The sequence below is a fragment of the Gastrolobium bilobum genome, unplaced genomic scaffold (assembly GCF_033153095.1).
Source record: "Gastrolobium bilobum isolate Gb01-03AN ecotype WA unplaced genomic scaffold, APGP_CSIRO_Gbil_v1 utg19495, whole genome shotgun sequence".
Lineage (NCBI taxonomy): Eukaryota > Viridiplantae > Streptophyta > Magnoliopsida > Fabales > Fabaceae > Gastrolobium > Gastrolobium bilobum.
Window position 1 is genome coordinate 285,491 of NW_026898451.1, and position 22,267 is coordinate 307,757.

General features: G+C 34.9%; 4 protein-coding genes across 7 annotated transcripts; 2 read left to right on the forward strand and 2 right to left on the reverse strand.

The window, feature by feature from the left end:
* The first annotated feature begins 1,059 nt into the window (after nucleotides 1-1,059).
* On the forward strand, nucleotides 1,060-7,650 carry LOC133316407 (dynamin-related protein 5A-like). Of its 3 annotated transcripts, none has more exons than XM_061518152.1 (16): nucleotides 1,060-1,321; nucleotides 1,400-1,463; nucleotides 1,578-1,685; nucleotides 1,830-1,931; nucleotides 2,087-2,137; nucleotides 2,262-2,323; nucleotides 2,637-2,727; nucleotides 2,947-3,011; nucleotides 3,798-3,992; nucleotides 4,108-4,227; nucleotides 4,518-4,588; nucleotides 4,723-4,948; nucleotides 5,745-5,795; nucleotides 6,569-6,797; nucleotides 6,926-7,065; nucleotides 7,221-7,650. In XM_061518152.1, exons 1-16 carry the CDS (start codon nucleotides 1,193-1,195, stop codon nucleotides 7,347-7,349), a joined length of 1,833 nt encoding a protein of 610 aa, XP_061374136.1. In that variant the 5' UTR covers nucleotides 1,060-1,192; the 3' UTR covers nucleotides 7,350-7,650. The 3 variants fall into 3 exon arrangements, with proteins under 3 accessions (XP_061374136.1, XP_061374137.1, XP_061374138.1); XM_061518153.1 differs by having other exon boundaries at nucleotides 5,763-5,795; XM_061518154.1 differs by lacking the exon at nucleotides 2,087-2,137.
* Nucleotides 7,651-9,140: 1,490 nt separating this feature from the next.
* On the forward strand, nucleotides 9,141-11,334 carry LOC133316420 (GDSL esterase/lipase At4g10955-like). The gene is made up of 3 exons (XM_061518167.1): nucleotides 9,141-9,171; nucleotides 9,307-9,925; nucleotides 10,301-11,334. Exons 2-3 carry the CDS (start codon nucleotides 9,864-9,866, stop codon nucleotides 11,268-11,270), a joined length of 1,032 nt encoding a protein of 343 aa, XP_061374151.1. The 5' UTR covers nucleotides 9,141-9,171; nucleotides 9,307-9,863; the 3' UTR covers nucleotides 11,271-11,334.
* A 1,211-nt stretch (nucleotides 11,335-12,545) lies between these two features.
* Nucleotides 12,546-13,287, reverse strand: LOC133316439 (uncharacterized). 2 transcript variants are annotated; one of them, XM_061518187.1, is made up of 2 exons: nucleotides 12,975-13,287; nucleotides 12,546-12,893 (listed from the first exon to the last, which is right to left on the reverse strand). In XM_061518187.1, exons 1-2 carry the CDS (start codon nucleotides 13,158-13,160, stop codon nucleotides 12,588-12,590), a joined length of 492 nt encoding a protein of 163 aa, XP_061374171.1. In that variant the 5' UTR covers nucleotides 13,161-13,287; the 3' UTR covers nucleotides 12,546-12,587. The 2 variants fall into 2 exon arrangements, with proteins under 2 accessions (XP_061374171.1, XP_061374170.1); XM_061518186.1 differs by having other exon boundaries at nucleotides 12,546-13,287.
* Nucleotides 13,288-19,459: 6,172 nt separating this feature from the next.
* LOC133316437 (phosphatidylinositol 4-kinase gamma 2-like) lies at nucleotides 19,460-21,580 on the reverse strand. Its single transcript, XM_061518184.1, has 2 exons — nucleotides 20,261-21,580; nucleotides 19,460-19,837 (listed from the first exon to the last, which is right to left on the reverse strand). The coding sequence occupies exons 1-2, from the start codon at nucleotides 21,578-21,580 to the stop codon at nucleotides 19,460-19,462; spliced, it is 1,698 nt and encodes a 565-aa protein (XP_061374168.1).
* Between the last annotated feature and the right edge of the window lie 687 nt (nucleotides 21,581-22,267).

Consider the following 22,267-nt stretch of genomic DNA (forward strand, 5'->3'; position numbering starts at 1 on the left):
AAAATCAAATGAAAAATCGATCCACTTAAAACTAAGATTATGCATGTGAAAAAATTATGTATGTATTTGGATTTATTTAAATTAAAATAATTATTTTTTAATAATAAATTAAAAGAATTTTTTTTAAAAAAATAATTCTTTCTGATAGTTTAAGCTTTTCCAAACACATGCTATTTAATCTTGTATGATATGGTGAGTGATATCACGAGACACTTTCGCCTGAAATCCTGAATAAGGCATGCACATTATTCACGACATTAAAAATTTGGGGGGTTAATTTCATCCTTATAGTGTGTAATATCATGAGACACTATTTAATCTTGTAATGCATGACGACAAAGTTGCATTTGAGTTTCTTATTTATTTATTTTTTAATTTCATCCCTAAAGCCCAACGGTACGATTATCGGTAACGCAGCGGAGAGAGAAGAAGCATGATAGGAACAAATGAACCCACCACGCAACAGCACTTTCAAAAGAGGGAATTCAAATTCACAATCATCGCATGACACATTCAAATTTGAAAATGTAAAGGATCAAATGATAAAAAAAAAAAAAAATCTACTTCCAAAAACCATGCTAAATCATTTTTAATTGGGAAGAATAAAACTCATCTCACTCGTATCATATTTTATTGATAATTTATTAATCATCAGATGTTAAAACCGAGTTCAATTTATCCGTGAATAAGATACAAATTTATAAACAAGCTTGTCATTACAACAGTTAAGCTTTACTAAATAATAAGTATTAAATTACATTTCTCATATCTTTGGCCTAATAAAACTTATCTGACATTCCGAAAAATGTTTCTATTAACATTCCATAATACTTTATGAAAGAAAAGAATGCTGTAAGTTCTAACGGTCAATAATGTATAATTTTTTCATTATAATTATGTAAATAGCTGTAACGCTGCTTCATTTCTAAACCACGTTCATGACTCGCGAGAAAGGAGAAAGAAAACGAAAATATCGCGAGTTAAAGACTTGGAGTTGAAGCTATATACTCGCTCACTCGTCATTACAATTTTGCAATCAAAACAAATTCCACGCACTAGGAAAAGTCTCTCTCTCTCTCTCTCTCTCCCTCTCTCTCGCTTTGAAGTTCGAAGTTCGAAGTTGAAAGCACGCAAACAAACAAGGCACAGCATCGCTCAATTCACAAGCTCCGTTGTATCTGAATCTCTGTGAATGGAGAACCTAATCTCTTTGGTGAACAAAATCCAGAGGGCTTGCACCGCTTTAGGTGACTACGGCGAAGCTAGTGCTTTGCCCACTCTGTGGGACTCTCTCCCCGCTATAGCCGTCGTCGGTGGCCAGGTTTGTTTCGATAATTTCAAAATTGACACCATTATTTGTCAACTAATTAAATTAATCACTTGCCTTTTGTTATTTCAGAGTTCCGGAAAGTCCTCTGTATTGGAGAGTATTGTTGGCAAGGATTTCTTACCTCGTGGATCAGGTAATTTATTATGCCAATAACAACATCATCTGCTAATTAAACTTTAATTAGTTACATCATGTATGTATGTGGTAATTGATGTGGTAATTTATTATGCTAATTAAACATTTGCAGGGATTGTTACTCGGCGACCACTTGTTTTGCAGCTTCACAAGACTGACGAGGGAAGCAGAGAGTATGCAGAATTTCAACACCTTCCCAGGAAAAGGTTCACCGATTTCGGTACTTCCCTCAATCCCAAGCGGAACTTTCCTTTCGTTATCATTGCTGATAACTTGTATTTCAATTGTTATTTCACTATATTGTTAAACCTCTTTCAATATATTTGCATGTTTGTGCATATTAATAATTGTCTAATTTGTGAAGCTGCTGTGAGGAAGGAGATTCAAGATGAAACCGATAGAGAGACTGGACGAACAAAACAGATTTCGAGTGTCCCAATTCATCTTAGTATATATTCTCCCAATGGTGTGTTTGAATTTCAGTCTTCTTTATTATTATCATCTCTCATTCACTACATAAATCTGTCACCTAAAAAGAATGCTATGTAAAATTGTTATATGGATTATTTGTTAATTTTATCCAAATTTTCAACTTACGATGATACCTTTGGACCTTTTCAGTTGTTAACTTGACACTCATTGATCTTCCTGGCCTTACAAAGGTAGCTGTAGGTAAGCAACAAATTGGATTTGTCTTTTCTTGTCCTTGGTTCTGTGACAACTCTGTGGGAGTTTTTCAATTTTTGTTATGGAGATTGGAGAGTGAAATGCTAACAAATGGTTTTGCAAAATACAGAGGGTCAACCAGATAGTGTTGTCCAAGAAATTGAGAATATGGTTCGCTCCTACATTGAGAAGGTAGTGTGTCCTTTCTCTGATAGGAAATAGCTTGCTTGAGGAACAAATTTCGCAACATAGCATATTAAGCTTGCTTCCCTGCAACAACTCGTATGATAGGACTTTTGTAATCTTAATTTAAATTGTAGAAAGCTGGTCTTGCAAAGTTGGCTGATTGTGCAAAAATCTAGCCATGTTTAATTTTTCTGAACTTCATAGGATTCAACAACTGAGGGAAATGCTTATAATATTTCTGAAGGGACTATTTTCCTTGCTTATAATAATTTCTACATTTGGTGGAACGTGGTATACTGAATTTGATGTTATTCTGCAGCCAAACTGTATAATTTTGGCTATTTCACCTGCCAATCAAGATATTGCAACATCTGATGCAATTAAAATCTCCCGTGAAGTGGATCCCACTGGTAATTTCATTATTCTATTTTCTGTAGGCATTGATTATTCTTCATTTTCCACCATTTAATGAAGTTTTTCATTGGTTCCCAAGAATGAGTATGTTATGAACTGTAAATTTCACCAAGATCTAACAGTTGAACAAATTGATTGATTTGAACAGCTTGAAGCAATTAGTCTGTTATTCTGTTGATGTTCTAAATCTGTGTTTATTGATTTCAACTTATAAGGGGAAAGGACATTTGGAGTGTTGACAAAGATTGATCTTATGGATAAGGGTACTGATGCTGTTGATGTAAGTCAATCATTTTTTAGTTTTGATTGAACAACATGCTATGACATGATGATAATTCATTATAATGTCAAATTTCTTCAAAACTATAGAGAAGTTTTCTAAAGTGTTTCATATTTGTCCTGTTATAATCTATGAAATATTGAAACTAAATACCTCCCTTCTAAATATCGGCGATCATTTAATGGATACTGAAGAGAGAAGCAAGAGTACCAATTATTGTTTGCTAGAATTGAATGAGACATTTTAGTTATGATGGCACTTCTTACACTTAGCAGTTGCAGTGTGCATTTATCTTCCAAAAGAATATGTTGATTCACATGATTTAGATTATGATTGCCTCATAAACACCCCACTCCCCCCTTCTCCCAAAGAGATAAGCTAAGGATGAGATGACTGATGTTATGTAAAGGCCTTTTATTATTATTTTTCCTTGTTATAGAGAGGAAAATCTCCACAGAATTGATTTTAAATATATTTAACAATGAGCTTGACTTCAATTGATGGTGAAGTCTTGTAAATTGATTGAGAAATCAACTTGAATATAATTGAATCTAAAAAGGTATATTAGATATTGAATTATCGTTAAGGAAGGTGGATGAAGTGTCTACTGCTGACGATTTCTTGTGTTTTAATTTCTGCTGCAGAATCAAGCTTACTTTCATTACCTCCTTTTCTAATTTATGTCATAAACCTGAAGAACAGGAACCTATTTCACTCTCATAAGTGCAAAACTTGGTGACTTGATTCAGTACTGATGTCTGTTACATATACTTTTTCTTCCTTTAGATGTTGGAGGGGAGAGCTTATAGGTTAAAGTTTCCCTGGATCGGTGTTGTCAATAGATCACAAGCAGATATTAACAAGAATGTTGACATGATTGCTTCTAGGCGTAGAGAACGCGAGTATTTTTCTAGTACCCCTGAATATAAACACCTTGCTCACAGAATGGGTTCCGAGCATCTAGCAAAGATGCTTTCAAAGGTACAAAATTAACAATTTATACTTATTTAACATCAATTGAATGAAACATTTTATTATTTGTATTATTAACATTATTAGTTTTTTGTATTTTTTGTTTTACTGGTTTCTATATCAGCATTTGGAGGCAGTAATCAAGTCCAAAATTCCAGGCATTCAATCTCTTATTAATAACACAATTGCTGAAATTGAAGCCGAACTGAGTCGATTGGGAAAGCCAATTGCAGCAGATGATGGGGTAATTTTGCTCTTCATAGCTCAACCAATTTGAATTCTCAATTCCGAAATCTTTTTATTTATATGGTTCAGTGTTGAAAAAGGCCTTGTATTTTCATTCTTCTGTCCTTGTGTCTGTGATTAATTAATATCCATTCAAGTTTCCAACAAATCATCCATTGGTTCTGGTTAGCTCATTTATGATAGCTATGATTATGAGAAGATAGTATAGCTACAACACTCCAATTTCGTGGATACTAGCTTAGTTTTCTTTATCTGAATTTCTAATGATTGATTGCAAATCACATGCAGGGAAAGTTGTATGCAATCATGGAAATATGCCGCTCATTTGATCAAATATTTAAAGAACATCTTGATGGCGTGTATGTGTTGCCTTTTTGTGTCTTTATTTTTATTTTTTAAATAATTCAGTGCCCTATCCCTTTTGTTTCTTAATAATCCTTGTTCCTACTTCATTTCCTCAAACTAACTACGAAAAGTTGTCAATCTCCTGTAGGCGGTCTGGAGGTGATAAAATTTATAATGTCTTTGACAATCAGCTCCCTGCTGCTTTAAAAAGGTTGCAGTTTGATAAGCAGCTTTCAATGGAAAATATAAGGAAACTTATTACAGAAGCTGATGGTTATCAACCTCATCTAATAGCTCCAGAACAAGGATACCGTCGCCTCATTGAATCTTCTCTAACTACTATCAGGGGACCTGCTGAGGCAGCTGTTGATGCAGTATGTATAAATTGGAGAACTGGGATATTGAAAATTATTGTTGTTCGCACATTATTCAATGGCCCTGATTCAATTAGTCATTTTCTTTTTGCAATTGGCATACAGCGAAAGTGGCTTAAGTTCTATTTATTATTGTTTTTCAATATTTTCAGCTAGGTGTACCTCTTTCAGTTTCTGGTCTCCTGTTAGAAATATTTTTGAAACTTAATAGATTGGATCATGAGTTGCTCCTTTGTGACCTTCTGGTTACATGTTCAAGTCTGGAAAATAGCCTCCTTAGAAAAATGCAAGGTTGAGTACGCAGTTTTACCCTTTCAATTATAGCAATTGCAAGGGTAAGACCTTGTACAATTGAGTCGGGGAACCTTGTGCATTGGGATTTGCCCTTTATAGATTGGATCGCATTTTCTATCACTGTATAGAAGTGGTTTCCATAAAATAATAATCAACAGCAATTGAAAGTGTTCGTTCATTGTGATAAGTTACTCCTCTCAATGAAAATTTATTGTGCCCAAAAGTATTTTGTGAGATCTTGTGTGGTAGAAATTACTTGGTGAAGTAAAATACTTGATTTAAGTGCACACCTTTTTCTTGTAATTCAAGTTCATGGCTTGGCCTCCTTACTGATTAAAAACCTTAGCCTTGACCTCCACCTTGTCAAAAGCCTTTAAAATGATGGAATTTACAAATTATGTATTTTTGTCATTGTTGATTTATTTACTTATGCATCTTTTAATCTTTGCTGATCTCATCTTTCTTATTTGTTAACGTGTCATTTTGAATTGTACGCTTTCAGGTTCACTCCCTATTAAAGGACTTGGTTCACAAAGCTATTAATGAGACTCTGGTATGTCCTTTACCATACTAAAATTGAGTGTTTCTGTTGGTATTAATGTCTTGTAATCTTGTTGCTATGTTTAAGCTTAATAGGCTTGATACTTCTTGGTGTATGATTTTGTCATCAGAAGATTGACATAAATGGTGGAGCCAAGGAGGGGCTAGGGTTTCCCCCCTTCGAGCTCATACAAACCTTTATCTTAGGCATCATTCAGACTTAAGAGAAAGGTGGTGTAGTACAAGTTCGCCCCCATTAAGCTCAGCCTTTTGACTTTCGTCCGTATTATTCCTCATGAGTTTTTCAAAATTTACTACGTATTGATCCACGTCATGTTATTCTACTTTAGTTGTGTGAATTCTGAATTCTACTTCCTTTGCCCTCTCTTGTAAAATTTCATGGCTCCACCATATGGTCCTAGTTTTTCTGTGACATGGAACCTGCCTTCTTTTGTTACAAGGATTTTGTTTGGGTCTTGTGATTGCTAAGTTCCTAAAATCTTCTAAATTGTTATAAAAAAAAAAAAAAAAAAAAAAAAATCTTCTAAATAAAGGAAATAGTTATGCAATGTGGGGCCAATGACTTGTGGCCTCTCAGTGCTTTCATTGCTTGCTGCTTCTATGGGGAGCTTGAGGGCCTGAAGTTGTAGTTATTTATGATTAAAATATGAAAGTTTGGAATTTTATGGGGTTTTAATTTTTACATACTTAGAGCTGTGATGTCTTCCTCCTATCCGTTTAGCCTAAGTTAATATATCAAATGGTGTTGGTTCGGTTGACTCACAGGAATTGAAGCAATATCCTGGTCTGCGGGTTGAGGTTGGGAATGCAGCAATGGATTCACTAGAAAGAATGAGGGAGGAAAGCAAAAAGGCAACGCTACAGCTAGTTGAGATGGAGTGTTGCTATTTGACGGTTGATTTCTTTCGAAAGCTTCCTCAAGATGTTGATAAGGGTGGCAATCCTACTCATTCAATTTTTGATAGATATAATGATTCATATCTAAGGCGAATTGGTGAGTTTTACTAGATGCAGTTTCAAACTTGGGCAGAAATCAAGCTTCCTTCTTATAATCTAACTTAGCTTTTTCGTCATCAATATGTTGGAAATGAATTTAACTACTGACACTCTCCCTGTAAACAGGTAGCACAGTTTTGTCTTATGTCAGTATGGTCTGTGCAAGTCTGCGGCATTCAATTCCCAAGTCAATTGTCTACTGTCAAGTGCGGGAAGCCAAACGAAGCCTACTTGATCTCTTTTTCACTGAGATAGGTAAAATTGAGGTGAGATAAATCTATTTTTCTTAGTTATATGATGTATTCTTTTGGTCATTTATTATTATATTATCATTACTTTTATATTTTGGCTGGTTTTCATTTAGTTTTGGTATTTTCCAAAAAAATTTAACACTGATAGCCTGGGCAAATCGTCTTTGTAGCCCAAGCGTCTGTCCTCGTTGCTGAATGAGGATCCTGCAGTCATGGAAAGACGTAGTGGACTCTCGAAGAGGCTTGAGTTGTACCGAAGTGCGCAAGCTGACATTGATGCAGCTGTTTGGTCTAAGTAGATATGTATGTCCATCACGTTCAGAGAGGCAGTGTTACTATTTCACGTGTATTCTTCATTCTCTCTCTCTCTCTCTCTCTCGGGTTTCCCATTGTCATTTTTATACAAATCGTGTATTGTCATCTTTACTAGATGTCTGATTGTGAAAGAAAAAAAAAATGAATTTTTTGGGTGAGATTATTTGAGTGTATTCACGCCCTATCTGTAGATATTTCATTTCTGTCCTAATTTTCCACTAGTTCCAATAGTAATTGTAGTTTATATATAATTTTGGGTGAATTTCAATGTTTTGTTATAGATCTGATGCCTTTCTTTTTATTTTGAAAAATTATATTCTCCTCCATAAAATATTAATATGTATTAGACTTAACTCTATTCTGTGTTTCTCCTTAATTGGAAATAGAAATTTCCTCCAATCTAAAATGACATCATTTTAAGGGGGGGAAAAATGTGGCATTATGATAATTTTGTTTCTCTCTTGTAATATGAATTTTCTCAGAATAATATGTATTTTCTTTTCTCTAAATTTCAAAACAAATCATTTTTGAATTGTGAAATAATTTTATCTCTTGTAATAAGAAAAATATTAAACTCCTATCTTAACGGGAACAAGTCTCTCTAGTGACATTTTGGGCTAGTTTTGAATCTTTATTATTGACTTTAGAATTTTAAAAGATGAAATTAATTTTGGGTCCAAAGCTGATATTATAAGTGTTCAAAAATTCGTTTATGTTAAAATGAATTAATATTTGTATTAAAAAAAATGAATTAATATATATAGCATTTTCATTTTCAGTACAGGAGAATTTGTTTCTCTTGTAATATGAATTTTCTCAGAACATCATGTATTTTTTTTCTATAAATCTCAAAATAATATTATTTCTGAATTACAAAAATAATTTTATTTCTTATAACAACATAAATATTAAACTCCTCTCTCTCTTTTGACCCATGCGAGATTTTATTGTTAAGGTTCATTTAGCTCTTCCCGCAATGACCCAATCTTGTAAAGCTTTGACGAGCAAACATACCCATCTAGGTGGTTAAATGCTTCGTGTAAGCACCGGACCATAACAGTAAGAGGAACACCAGTAAAGCCTATTGTGTTTTTATACTGCGTTGAAATCGGATTGGAGCGACCCGACCTGACTAAAGGTTGAAGATGATCCTGTAATGTTCAGAGTTCGTTGGCGTTACTGTTTGTTTTCGATCTGGTTTCATAGTAAGTTATGTGTTAGCATTTTAAATATTTGTAAATTCAGTGAATTATTGTTTTCCATTGGATTGGGCCTCTACATTTTAAAATTTTTGTTATTGGACCTTTGTTGACAATTAAAGAAACAAAAAATTACATAAGATGGGAATTGAACCCATTACCACCACCTACATAGATATGTAATACTTTGCAAATTGAAATAATAATAATTTTATAATATATATTCACACGATGAATTATTATTTATTATTCTCTCATTACATGTATTAATTCATATTATCTATACATATAATATTAAGATGATTAATGTGAATATTTAATTATTTAATATTATTGATTATGGTTAATTACAATAATATAATATAAAGAATATTTGGTCATCTATATAATTTAATTAATTACGTTGCATTGATTGGTTTACGGTTCACATCTGAAAGCAACCCCAGTACATGCGCTGAATCATAAACAGTGGCGTTTTCTTCAACCTCCACCAACTACCAAATACTAATTACTCTCTTCGATTTTAAGGTCAGGATCCCTGACAATGTCCATTTGCATTGTCATTCTCTTGTTTGGGGATCTCTTCTCTGATTTTCACTTCTTTAAGGTTCACATATTTTTCTCTCATTTTTATTCATACATTCTATCTTTCATCCTGCAATTTATATTTTTCTTACCCTTTTGCAAATGTAATGTGAATCTTAATTTTGCAAATATAATTTTTCGTTTAATTGATTTGTAGAATATCGAACGTTGGATACACCTTGCTATTTGTCTACAAGATGCTGAAAATTTCTGAGCATAAAAGGCCATTTATGATCCTTACTAGATCTCATTCTTTGAGCATGACTAGTTATTTTGCTCGCCAAGAGTAAGGTTTGAGTGTCAGAAGTTTTCTCTGTGTGCTGGATTATTAACAACTTTTTTTATATTAGAAAATTATTTTCCTTGGTGGAGTTAGACAGCATTGGTTTACGAATTTTGTAGTCAATTAATAAGGTCTCATTGGTTTTTTTTCTTAATCTTCTTCGTTTCTCTCAGAAGTTGTACATTCCATAGATTGGGTTGTGGGTAATTCAGGGCAATGGTTTTTCAGTTGTTGACATGTGTTATTTGTTAATAATTGAAATCATCATAATCATTTTTTTTTTCTTCACATGAAATCGTTGATCATTTAAGTGGGAGTGGGAGATTTAATTGACTATTGGCAGAATAATGATCCATTATCTTTCCCTTTTTGACCCCTGACAATCTGTGAAGATACTATAAATGAAGGCATGTGAGGAAGTATAAGGTGTAATGGCAATGAAGAGGGACATTTTTTACCTCTCTGGACCTTTACATTTAACTTATGTCGACTGGTAAGATCTATCAAACAAATCTTCCACTTTAATTTTTTGTTGTTGTTGTTGTTGTGTTTTTGTACTTGGATAACATCATTTCTTCATTATATATATGTTGTGTATTTGTATTCTAGTGATTCTTTAACATCATGTGTCTCACATGTGTTCACATCATGTGTAATTATATATCTTCTTTGGATAGTTTACAGAGTATTTCCGTTTATAGAAGACATAAAAGATAAAACAGTTAGGTTATTTCTTTTTGGACATAAAGCTTCCACATTGCAATCCAAGTTGACTTGATTAAGAATATTTTGAATCCTAAAAGTTGCATCTGAGGTATCATGGCTATTGAGATTTTGCTAATACAAAATAAAATTCCATCTTATTAAGGGATAATGTGTATCATAGAAAGTCAGTTGCTGCTAGTTTAGTCAAAGGTGTTTACGTTCTAGAAAAGGATCGGCAAGAACGACGTAAAGGTCCCAATGCTCTAGCACAGCCTTGGTGGGTGTTCTTCCACTTTCAATTGCTTCGTATACTTATTGATGATGTTGATTCTTCCATCTTTGGTGCAATCTATGAGTTCAAGCCTCCATCATGTTTGTACAATGACACATTACATAGAAGTCCACGATATGTAATTGCCTTTCGAGGAACTATAACCAATGCAGACTCAGTTTCACGTGATATTGAGTTGGATATCCACTTTGTCCGAAATGAGCTTCATCAATCTTCACGCTATGAGATAGCTATCCAAGCTGTTAGAAACATGGTGGCTACTGTGGATTGTTCTAATATATGGTTGGCTGGACACTCTCTAGGATCAGCAATGGCATTGCTTAGTGGGAAAACAATGGCCAAGACTGGCATATTTATTGAGTCTTTTCTTTTCAACCCTCCATATGTATCTGTTCCAATTGAGAGAATTAAGGATAAGAAATTGAAACATGGGCTTCGAATTGCTGGCAGTGTGATAACAGCTGGACTTGCTATTGCTATGAAGGGTAAGCAGCAGCACAAGAGTTTGTCATTAGATTCATTTGCTGCTTTCTCTGCTTGGGTTCCATGCTTATTTGTGAATCCATCTGACCCTATCTGCTCTGAGTATATTGGTTACTTTGAACACAGAAGAAAAATGGAGGAGATTGGTGGAGGAAGCATTGAAAAGTTAGCAACTCAAAACTCTCTTGTGTGTCTACTTATGAGTGCGTTCGGGAAGGAATCTGAACCCATGCACCTCATTCCTTCAGCTTCTCTCACAGTTAATTTTACTCCTTCGCGGGATTTCAGAGAAGCTCATGGGATTCACCAGTGGTGGAAACCCAACTTACGCCTGGAATCCAAGTTCTACAAATACTAAGAGTTCTTCTAGTTATTGTAATGTATTGCTGGATGTATATTGATTGAGCTATATATGTTGATTCTGGTTTTCCATGTGAAGTTAATTTTGATGACGTCGTTTTGTACTCACACAAGATAACTTATCCCATTGACCGGAGAAATTCTTTATCTATAAATTATATAACATCAATCATTTTGAAAAAAAGAAAGAAATACACCTAAACTTGTTTTTAAAGTGAACACATAAATTTTAATATATTAAAATCATGAAATATTTAAAAATTAAAATAAAAACATTTTAACCTCACAGCTCACTTTTAAAATATATTAAAGTGAACATTTTTTAATTATCACATTTTTTTTTATTTTTTCTCTTTATTAAAATCAACTTATCAGTTTACCAACAAAAAAAAAATCAACTTATCATTGTTATAAAAAAAAAAATCAACTTATCATTGTTATAAAAAAAAAAAATCAACTTATGATTTCTTATACGAAATTGTGTAAAACAAATTTCGAAAATTTAAATTAACATTTCTCTTTCTTCCTATGTCAAATCTTAAACATCATATATAATTATAATAGAAATATTCAAATAAAGAAAGAATTTTAGAAGATTGTGTGATAGCATCTCATGTTTTTCTCTTTCATTTTAAAGAACTCTCATTTACTCAACAAAAATTCCTTCCCATCACTTATCTTCCTATCTTTTCCATTCAAAGACACGCAAAGAAAAATGCCATATGCTTCCACTACAGCATTACAACAAAGCCAGCCACCGCTATAATACACTCGGTTGTAAGGTGCGCGCTACGTCAGGGACAGGGACCAACATTTGCTCGTGGCTTACATTATGCAATACAGTTCATAAAACCAAATTAACAATTGCTGCTGAAGCAGACAGAAACATTAAATATTACAGTAAATCCCCAAATATGTATTTTAAAGAATAATATAACGTTGTCATCATCATATTAATTTTTTTTTAAAAAGTATTATTAAATTAACCCCAAGTACATTTAAAATGTTACTACATTTATTTTATAAAGAATATATGCAAACGGATAAATTGAATAATTACTTTATAAATTTGGAAGTTTAATTTACAATAAATTTTTCTAAAATATTAATATAATGAGACATTAATATTATATTTAAATTGTTATTGCTACTGAGCACTTAGATAATGATTTTTTTTTTTGTTGGTAAATAGATAATGAATTTTAGCTACTACTCGGATATTTAGAGGAAGAGTTTAGGAGTTAACTTTGTATGACAACAACGTTTACAGTTGCAAAAAAAAAAAAGATTAGAAAGAGAAAGGAAGAAGAAAGAATTAGCAATGAAAACCTAAGACGGATCCGTCGGTGACGGCGACGGCGACCCTGCATCTGGCTTTGGCCACCACGTGATGACTGAAGAGGTGCAGAACCCTCACCCGCCCCGCCATCGATATCCTCGACTCGATCTCCATTGAGGGCCCCACTCTATTAACCCCATCGGCAAAGTTAGTGGGCCCTAACCCTAAGCCCAACGGGAAAGACTGAACATTAAAAGTGGCGGCCATGTTTTGAGTTCTGCCGGCGTCGATCTCGCCGGCGGGGATAAACAAGAACCCAACCTGTTTCCCGTAATAGATAAGCTGGAGGGAGCTATCGTAATGGGAGAACGAGGCTCTGTTAGGGTTCCGGACGGAGGCGTGCTGGGAGAACGTGAAACTGACGGTTCCGTTAGCGACGGAGAAGGAAGGGAGTTGGATGGTGCTGACGGCGATCTTGGGGTCTTGAGGCTTGAACACTGTGAAGTAAACGATTGAGATAACCATGAGAAGGAAGATCAAGAAAATGGTGGCAACGACACACGAGGCCAAGTTGGTGCGACCCGACGGAGGCCTCTCAGGCTTCGCCATATCTTCGTGGAGAGAGAGAGAGAGAGCAAGAGAGAGAGGATCTGAGCTTTTAACTATCTTAACAACAATCTACGTTTATGTTGGGACCATGATGTGATTTTGAGGCGTGTAATATATGATGAAAGGATGTGGTACTGGCATTGAGTGTGTAAAGAAAAGTGAGAAATTTGAAGTCCTTTTGTTTGTTTTCTTGCCTTCGATCCAATTCTATTTACCTGTGCTTTTTTTTATTTTTGTCTTGCAGTGAAGGCTTTCCTTTTCTTTAATTATGGCGCTACCCACTACATGGACTCTCATAGTGGTCTTTCACTTTATGAGAGTCTTTCTTTTCTTTTCTTTTCTTTCCTTTAATTTTGTTTTGTTTTGTTTTGCAGTGGGAAGAGGTTTATTGAGGGACATTGATCATGTTGCCACTTTTTTAATAAAAAATTACCGGATTGTCATGTCAGAATTTTTTTTTGCCAAAATGCCATGTCAAAATCTCGTTGGTTTGACAAGTGGGAATGGTCTGGACACGTGGCAAAAGTACAGACATCCAGATAATGCTTGTACTTTTGCCACGTGTCAGCATTCTGTCATTCTAGCTGGTCAGCCCAGCGAGAATGGTTGACCATTCAGACGCTGACACGTGTCCAGACCATTCCCGCTTGCTAGACCAGCGAGATTCTGACGTGACATTTTGGCAAATTTTTTTTCCTGACATGACAATATAGTAATTTTTTGCCTAAAAAGTGACAATATGGTCAAAATCCCGTTTATTGAGATTGACCCATCGTTGCAACTAAAGATCAAACACCATCGCGGCTTTACGAGACACGGATCTAACAAATAACAACTGAGGTAAAAAGAATGAATCTGAATTATCATTGTTTAATTACTTGGCTTAGTCAATTCAGATCTTTTTTGCGTGATTGATATATTTGGTTTCCAGACAAATTGACCAGACAATTCTTTTCTTTTTTTTAAATAAAAATCTTAATTTTTTTGAGTCTTGGTTTTGTATTTTTTTTCTAATCTAGAAAATTTTCTAAAATAAACGTAAATTAAAATTAGTTTTCAAAGCCAAAATGACCGCAGGACAACAAAATATTTGTTTGGGAAGCTAAAAGCATAAATATCACACAAAGGATATTAGCTTATGATGTACATGAGAACCTTAATGGAATTAGTTTTTTTTTTTTTTTTTTAATTTCTGTTTGCGGGAACAGAAATGAATAGAAAATTTGTTTGGTAAAAATGATTTTTTTTATTTCCGAAATGAATCGGTTTAATTTTTGTGCTGGGAAACAAATAAAAAAAGAATAAAAAATTTCTATTTTTTTGTTCCTGGTCACAAAATGAAAAATACATCTCTCTCTCGATCACTCTCCACCACTACCATCATTACCACCACCACCATTATCCTGACAAGACCACTGTTAACATCGTCGCTGCCGTTGTCATATTACCAGTGTCATTGTCACCACCACCACCATGATGCCACCAACCATCACTACCACCATGCCACCATCACCATCACCATCACCATCACCATCATCGCCATCACCACCCAATGCCACCACCACCACATTGCCGCCACTACCACCTTCAAGATGTCACCATTACTATTGCCGCAGTCACTTCCGTAACCACCACCAGCATGTCATCGCCATCGCCATAGTCACTTCCGTAACCACCACCATGCCATCGCCACCACTACCACCACCATCACCAACCACCACCGCTATCGTCGCAGCCATTGTTGTCACCACCATGCTATCATCACCACCTCCACCACCGTTGGAGCCATTGCTGTCACTACCACTATCACTACCACTATCATCACCACGCCATCGCCATCGCCACCACTTCTACGCCGCCGCCACCACCACCACCACAACACCATATGGAAAGGAAAGTGACGATTCAAAAGTTTTTTATGTTTAATAGGAATTATTTTTATTATATTATTTGTTGTGTTATCAAATGTAATTCTCATTTTCGGAATAAAAATAGAATATGTTATCAATCATATTTTTTTTCTCAGAAACTATTTCAAGGTACAAATAAAAAAGAATTGTTTCTTTTAAAAAACAGTGCCAGAGAATAGAATGTTGTCATGCACACCCTTATTATTTTTTAAAAATTTGTTTGGGAAGCTAAAAGCATAATTATGTCACAACAGGATATTATGCTTATTATTTTTCCATTTCTATTTTATTTATTTCTTTTCAATACCATTAAATAAAATCTCAAGATGAGAGAGAAAGTGTAAAGATTAGTTGAGATTCTAATATAATGGAGATAAATAGGGGACTTTGACCAAAATAACCCACTCTGAATAATATTTTATCAGTATGCCACGGTTCATTTCGAATTTTCCAAAATGCCACGTCGCAATCCCGCTACATCACCAAGCGAGATTCCAAGACGACACGTGGCGGTCAACCATTGAGCCCCATTCTCGCTTATCTGACAAGCAAGAATGGCTTGTCAATCAGACACTGAAAAGTTCTCCACGTGTCATGTTCTCCCCATTCGCGCTGGTCAGAGAAGCTAGAATGGTACACATCGTACGACTTCCTGACGCATGTTGGACGCGTGGCAGCTTCTCCTTATTCACGCTTGTCAGTAAAGCGGGAAACAGTCTATATAATCCCACTCCCAACCCCACCCCCATCACTTTCATCTTTTCTTCTTTCCAACTTTTCTTCTCTCAAAAGTAGTTGTCTCTCTCCGCGGCGGACCTGTTCAAGGTTAGTGTATATTTAAATTTTTTTTTTCTTTTAATTATCAGCATGTGTATTGTAGTAGTTATAAGTTAATTTTGTGTTGTAGTTAAATATTAGAATTAGTAAATTAGTTTTAGTATTTAATTTTGATATTGTTGTTAGTATAACATTTGTTAATAAAAAAGTATAGGATAAATATATAATTATTTTTTTATTATATAAATTAGGAGAATCAGTAAATTTTAGGTTAGTTAATTTTTTTAATTAATAATTAGGATAGTAATAATTTAATATTGTTGTAATTATTAGGATTTATTAATAAAGAAATTATAGGATCAAAGACATTGTTAATGTTAATATTAATATTTAGTTAAATATTATTTAGGGATTTATAATTATCGTAATTAGTAATTAGATTTTGTATTGAAATTTAGTTTATTTTCAATAGTAGCATTTGTTAATAAAAAATTATAGGAAAAAAATGTAATTATTTTTTATTGTTGTGATTAGTTTATTTGTAGGATAGTAAATTATTTTAATTAGTAATTAGGATAGTAATAATTTCATATTGTTGTGATTATTAGGATTTATTAATAAAGACATTATAGGATCAAAGACATTGTTAATGTTAATGTTAATATTAATATTTAGTTGCGTAATTAGTAATTACATTTTGTATTTAACTTTAATTTTTTTTCAATAGTAGCATTTGTTAATAAAAAATTATAGGATAAAAATGTAATTATTTTTTATTGTTGTGATTAGTTAATTTTAGGATAGTAAATTTTTTTAATTAGTAATTACGATAGTAATAATTTTATATTGTTGTGATTATTAAGATTTATTAATAAAGAAATTATAGGATCAAAGACATTGTTAATGTTAATATTAATATTTAGTTGAATATTATTTAGAGATTTTTAATTATCGTAATTAGTAATTACATTTTGTATTTAAATTTAATTTTTTTCAATAGTAGCATTTGTTAATAAAAAATTACCTGATCTGGGTGAGCCCAGTTAATACGCCTATAATGACTTATTTGAGCCCAAAATGGTGTCTGTCCTTCACCTGTATCAGCAGTGCATTAATAATGTATACAAATCAACATGAAGTATGTATAAGCACAATTTTTTTTTATATTTACTAACCTGCCACTCTGGGCTCGTGCGTTCCAACAATGCCCGGAGAAGGAACCGCATAACACACAGCAGTGGACGGACATGAATCAAAATCTCCATCCACGTCGGTGTCCGAAGAGTCACTGCCCGGGACTAACCCTTCGTCCACCTCTTCGTTGGAACTGTCAGTTCGCCATGCCGAATCATACATATCGTGAGCAACGTCATATTCAGCACACATTGGTTCGGGAAGGGGTGGTTCGGGTGACACATTTCTGTCTTCAGGACTCACAACTGGCTCCATGTTAATGTCAATAACGTTAATTGAAGGGAGAGAATATTGCGGGCTCATAACCGGCTCAATATTAATGTCGATAGAGTTAGTGGAAGGGACAAAATGTTGACTGCTACACTGTCCACCGGAGTCTACTTCCGCGTATAGTTCAATAAATGTGGAGTGTGAATGATTCCGAAATGCATCTACCACTAAAGCTACATCTTCATCCTCAACGATCTCTACAGGAACCCAACTTTCAGGTCCAGAGGCACATCTAGCAGTCAACCGAGATAAAACTTGGCCTCGTTGTAATCTGAGCTTCTGATATATTGTCTTTTTTAGTTCATTAAAACTACACCGCGAGCTCATACGAAATATTTTCGTTTCTCCTTCGAAAACTTGGCCATTTGGACCCAAATATTTTCTCCCATTGTAATATAACAAAGCAATTACTGAATCATTACCGTCACTCATTTTCTAACTAATGACATAAAATTACAAGAGAATAATTAATTATAAAATCAGGAGATGTTTCATAAAATAAATAATAACATAAAATAACATAAAATTACTGAATCCTAACCTTCGCAATTTTGGCGCACCCTTTTTTACTTCTTCTGGTTACTGGATGTTTCATGTTTTGCTACTATTTATAGAAGAACCAAACCTGGTAGGCCGCTCAGCTAGAATAAGGGGGTGATGCCACGTGTATGGAAAGTACGACCAAACCAGCTAAGCAGACCAGCGCGATTCAGGGGGTGCTGACACGTGTCTGAAGGTACACCAAATCTAGCCTAGTTGCTCAGCGTGAATGGTGCTCTGCTGACACGTGGCCTGCTTTACTGAACGTACAACTAATACAGCTATACGGTCCAGCGCGAATGCTACGACGGTGACACGTGTCTTGCTTTTCAGAGTGTGCAGACTGGTTGATTGACAAACGATTCCAGCTTGTCAGAATAGCGAGAATGGGTCTCCATGGGTTAAACGCCACGTGTCATCTTTTAATCTAGCTTGGACTTGTAGCGGGATTGAGCGTGGCATTTTGGAAAAATCAAAATGGAGCGTGGCATATTGACAATTTTTTATTCAAAATGGGTTACTTTGGTCAAAGTCCCGATAAATAGACAAGTAGACATGGGAAAAAAAAGTTGGCACAATATCTTATTCCCAACAAAGGCAACAAATGAGCAATCAGCAAGTAGTTTTAAGGATGATTGGATCATGGTTAAACCATAGCAGCAGACATAAAGAGAAATACAATTTGTGATTCAGAAAATTTGGCACAATATCTTATTGAAGAATATACAATGTTTTTATCTTTACATGTATTCAGAAAATTTCACATATATAAACCTGGATTGTGATTCAGATGTAATTTTACATAAAAAAATTTAGTACTTTCATGTAATTGTCACGGAATTCAACCTTTTTTTTTCCCACTACATGTAAATAATGGAGAAGGATATTCTGACAACCAAGTTGTGTTATGACTACCAATCAATTTCACCGTTAGATCGATTATGTTGATCCAACGGTTATATTTATTTCCATCTTTGTATGGTTATGATTTCCCATATTTAATGCTTTCATTTTAAATATGGAGAATCATGACCATACAAAAGTGAAAATAAATATAAAGTATTAAATTTGGGAAATCATGACCATACAAAGATGAAAATAAATATAACCGTTGGATCAATATAATCGATCTAACGGTAAGATGGTAGTCATTTGGTAGTAACACAACTTGATTGTCACAATATCCTTCCCCATAAATAATAATAATAAAAATTAATATTTCAAGATAGTGTCTACACCTGACCTGCTTTACTATAGGATGCGGGGTAAGGAGTAAAATATCCTTTTCATGACCATCTAACATATTACATTTTTATGTACACAGGACATATCCAACTCCTGTGTCAACCCTCATACAATCCTAAGATACATAAAATCTCAGTAGAATACATCTTATTTAGACCTTTAACTTATGTTCATCATGGCAATACAATCCTGGAAAACAGCTCATGGAAGTCATTGAGTGAGAGATAAGCAAGAGCTTTGAACCTCCTATATTTATGTCCACAACGCCTCTAGCCATCAACACCATTTTTTTTTTTGCAACCAGCAGTCCATCTAAATATGGACTGGTCATTCACTCAATATACCTATGAATCAGACAAAAGCCTAATTTGAAAGCTTATCAAGGCGAGAATCCATGATCTGGTAGACAGATTCAAGAAACGTAGATTCCTCCATGCCAGGTAACAATGATTCCTGTGCTTCGCAAATAATCTCCTCAATTACAGATTCCTTGTTTAAATTTTCTCTACACATAATTCTTCCAACTGCATAGGGAGTGAGACCTCTCTCAACCCCTTTCTTCAATAACATTGTGGAGATGCGGAGTGTTCGGGCACATTCAAGTGGAATGTCCCACCCATAATATTTCAGAAGTTCTATATCTTTTTCAGCATCCAAAGAATTAATATAATCAACTGTATCAGGAGAGTAAGGCTGACATGCTTGGGGCCAGTAAAGCCAATCAAATGTGCAATCTTCGAACTGCAGACAGAATAAATGATTGAGCCCTTACATTCAACAATAAAAAGAATCTTAATTTTAGCATTCCAAGACTTCTATGTATCAATCCAATATTCAAATTCCTTTTACCTATAAAGTTCAGCATGTCAATTGTTCTGCATACATTGCTTGCATAGAAAAATTATGTTGCAACAAATTCATCCACCCTCACCAATTTTTTATGGACTAATCAGATAAGCAAATAACATCTATGCAAAATGATTTATAAGAATCTTGAGTATGTCTAAAACAAACTACTTGAAACACGGTTTTCTTACATCCAATGTAACTCTTTTAAGTATCATAGATGTCAAACAGAAAACACAGCACAGATACAAGGAACACTAGATAGATGGTAATAAAACTGTGAGGAAAAGAAAGAAGACAAGAATGGGAAATGCTTACTTTCTGTGGTAGACAGTAGCCATGATCAATGGGAATGAGCAAAGTGTGGCCACCTTCCTCTTTTCTGAACAATATATTCCCAGCATGTCTATCTGCATTGGCCATCCTTATATCGAGCACGGTGATCTTATGCACCTCCTCCACAGAAAAAGCCCCTGGTCCAATATCCTCACAGTTACCATCATTATTCATGAACATCTGCAATGACCCGATCTTGGAATGCTTTGATGAGCAGGCATACCCATCTGGGTGGTTAAATGCTTCGTGTAAGCACTGGACCATAACAGTAGGAGGAACACCGGCAAAGCCTATTGCTTCACCTGACACCAAACGTGGGCCAGCCCTTGGATGATCTAATATATAGGCTGCAACTTCTCTCACACCTCCTTCTCCCACCTTTGTCCCTCTTTTTAAACCTTCCCCATTAGATGAAACTGGTAGTCCTCGTGGGTTATTCACCGCCATTGGTTCCTCATCAATGGGCTTAAAAACTGAAACACACTCCATACCTGTTGAATCTTGCATGAAATAAGTCCCACCTGTGCCCTCAGAAGATCTGATAGGGTGATTTCCTTTTTTCATACCATTGAATGTGGAATTGATCATGTCCCAAAGGAAAGGAAAAAAGTTGATCTTTGGATTCACAAAAATTGGTTCCAACCAGAAATCTACACCAGGTGGTATCTGAATCTGGTTCTGGTTCTCTCTTACACCTGGAGTAGCTGCCACAACCGAAAGCTCCAAATCTTTGTGAACTGGTGTTGACTTAACCTTTGCTGATTTTTGAATTATCAAATGGATCACGTCATCATCACTCTTGCATATGTCATGGAACATTCTCTTGTCATCGAGTTTTTCACCACCTCGGAAAAGCTCTTCATCCTCGAGATCAACAAAACCTTTCCCCTTCTTTTTAATGCGTTGCTTAAGGTGCCCAACATTTCTATGCCGATCAATCTGATATTCAAATTCCTTCCCACATATGGTCCTGACAACGATGGAGATCATATCAGAGAGACGGAGAACCAAATGGAGAACATTCCCGGCAGCAACACCGTACTCCCTGATGGGTGTATCTTTGCGTGCAAGCTCTCTGCCACCATGAATCAGCTTGTGCTTCTTCCCTGCAATTCCTTTGCATGTCTGAATCCTCATTTTCACTGAAGCAATGGAATCGGACTCCAACACACGCATTGGTGTCACAGCTCCGTCCACACTAAGATATATGAGGATTGATTCGCCAGGGTAAGGTCCAAGCTGGTGTCGCCAATGTACCGATTCTTTGTGAATCGGACTCAGAGCAACATCAGCAACAGACATCTTTCAAATTTCAAAAAAAAAAAAAATTCTTTTTCTTTTTTTCTGAACTCAAGTCCTCTTTTGGTAAAGAACTTGAGTTATCAAGGGATAATAATTTAACGGAAGTAACCCATCATCAATGAAGAAGAAGAGAAGGTCTTTCAATAAAAGTGATCAAATAGACCGAAATACAAATTTCAAAAAATGAAAAAAACAAAAAAGGAAAGAAAAGAATGAATTTTTAGGAAAATTTTGATATGCCCACGAAAGATTGCTAGTGCTGTATGTCATATAACATGAGACGAAAAAAACCGTGACAATTTTGGGGTCGTGGGCAATCAATCAATCTCTCGAAAGAACGTGAAGGAATGTCAGCGAGCGAGAGTGGATTCTGACCATAGGAAAGAATCAAAAGCAAATGTGGGAGGGATTAGAGCTTAAATGGAAGGAGTTACAATAGATGAGGATGAGTTGCTGTTGGATCGAACTAATTACAGCTATGGCCGATCTTTTCGCCGATCTTATCTGCTCCAATAAACTTGTTACTTCCCAACACACAGAATAAAAAGAGAGAGAACGGTATTGTAGCCGTTGTTGGCTTTTTATGAAATTTTGACCTCAAACTCCTATGAAGGGAACATCTTTTTCATAGAAGAAAGCTATTTTTTTTTTTTTTTTTTTTTTATGAAACTAGAAGAAAGCTATTTG

Coding starts and splice junctions, on each gene's coding strand:
- LOC133316439 (XM_061518186.1), bottom strand. CDS start 13,160: ATGGCGAAGCCTGAGAGGCCTCCGTCGGGTCGCACCAACTTGGCCTCG.
- LOC133316407 (XM_061518152.1), top strand. CDS start 1,193: ATGGAGAACCTAATCTCTTTGGTGAACAAAATCCAGAGGGCTTGCACC. Junction 2,728..2,946: donor CCGTGAAGTGGATCCCACTG/GTAATTTCATTA, acceptor TCAACTTATAAG/GGGAAAGGACATTTGGAGTG. Junction 4,949..5,744: donor CTGAGGCAGCTGTTGATGCA/GTATGTATAAAT, acceptor GTACGCTTTCAG/GTTCACTCCCTATTAAAGGA.
- LOC133316437 (XM_061518184.1), bottom strand. CDS start 21,580: ATGTCTGTTGCTGATGTTGCTCTGAGTCCGATTCACAAAGAATCGGTA. Junction 19,838..20,260: donor GCTACTGTCTACCACAGAAA/GTAAGCATTTCC, acceptor TTCTGTCTGCAG/TTCGAAGATTGCACATTTGA.
- LOC133316420 (XM_061518167.1), top strand. CDS start 9,864: ATGGCAATGAAGAGGGACATTTTTTACCTCTCTGGACCTTTACATTTA. Junction 9,926..10,300: donor CATTTAACTTATGTCGACTG/GTAAGATCTATC, acceptor CATCTTATTAAG/GGATAATGTGTATCATAGAA.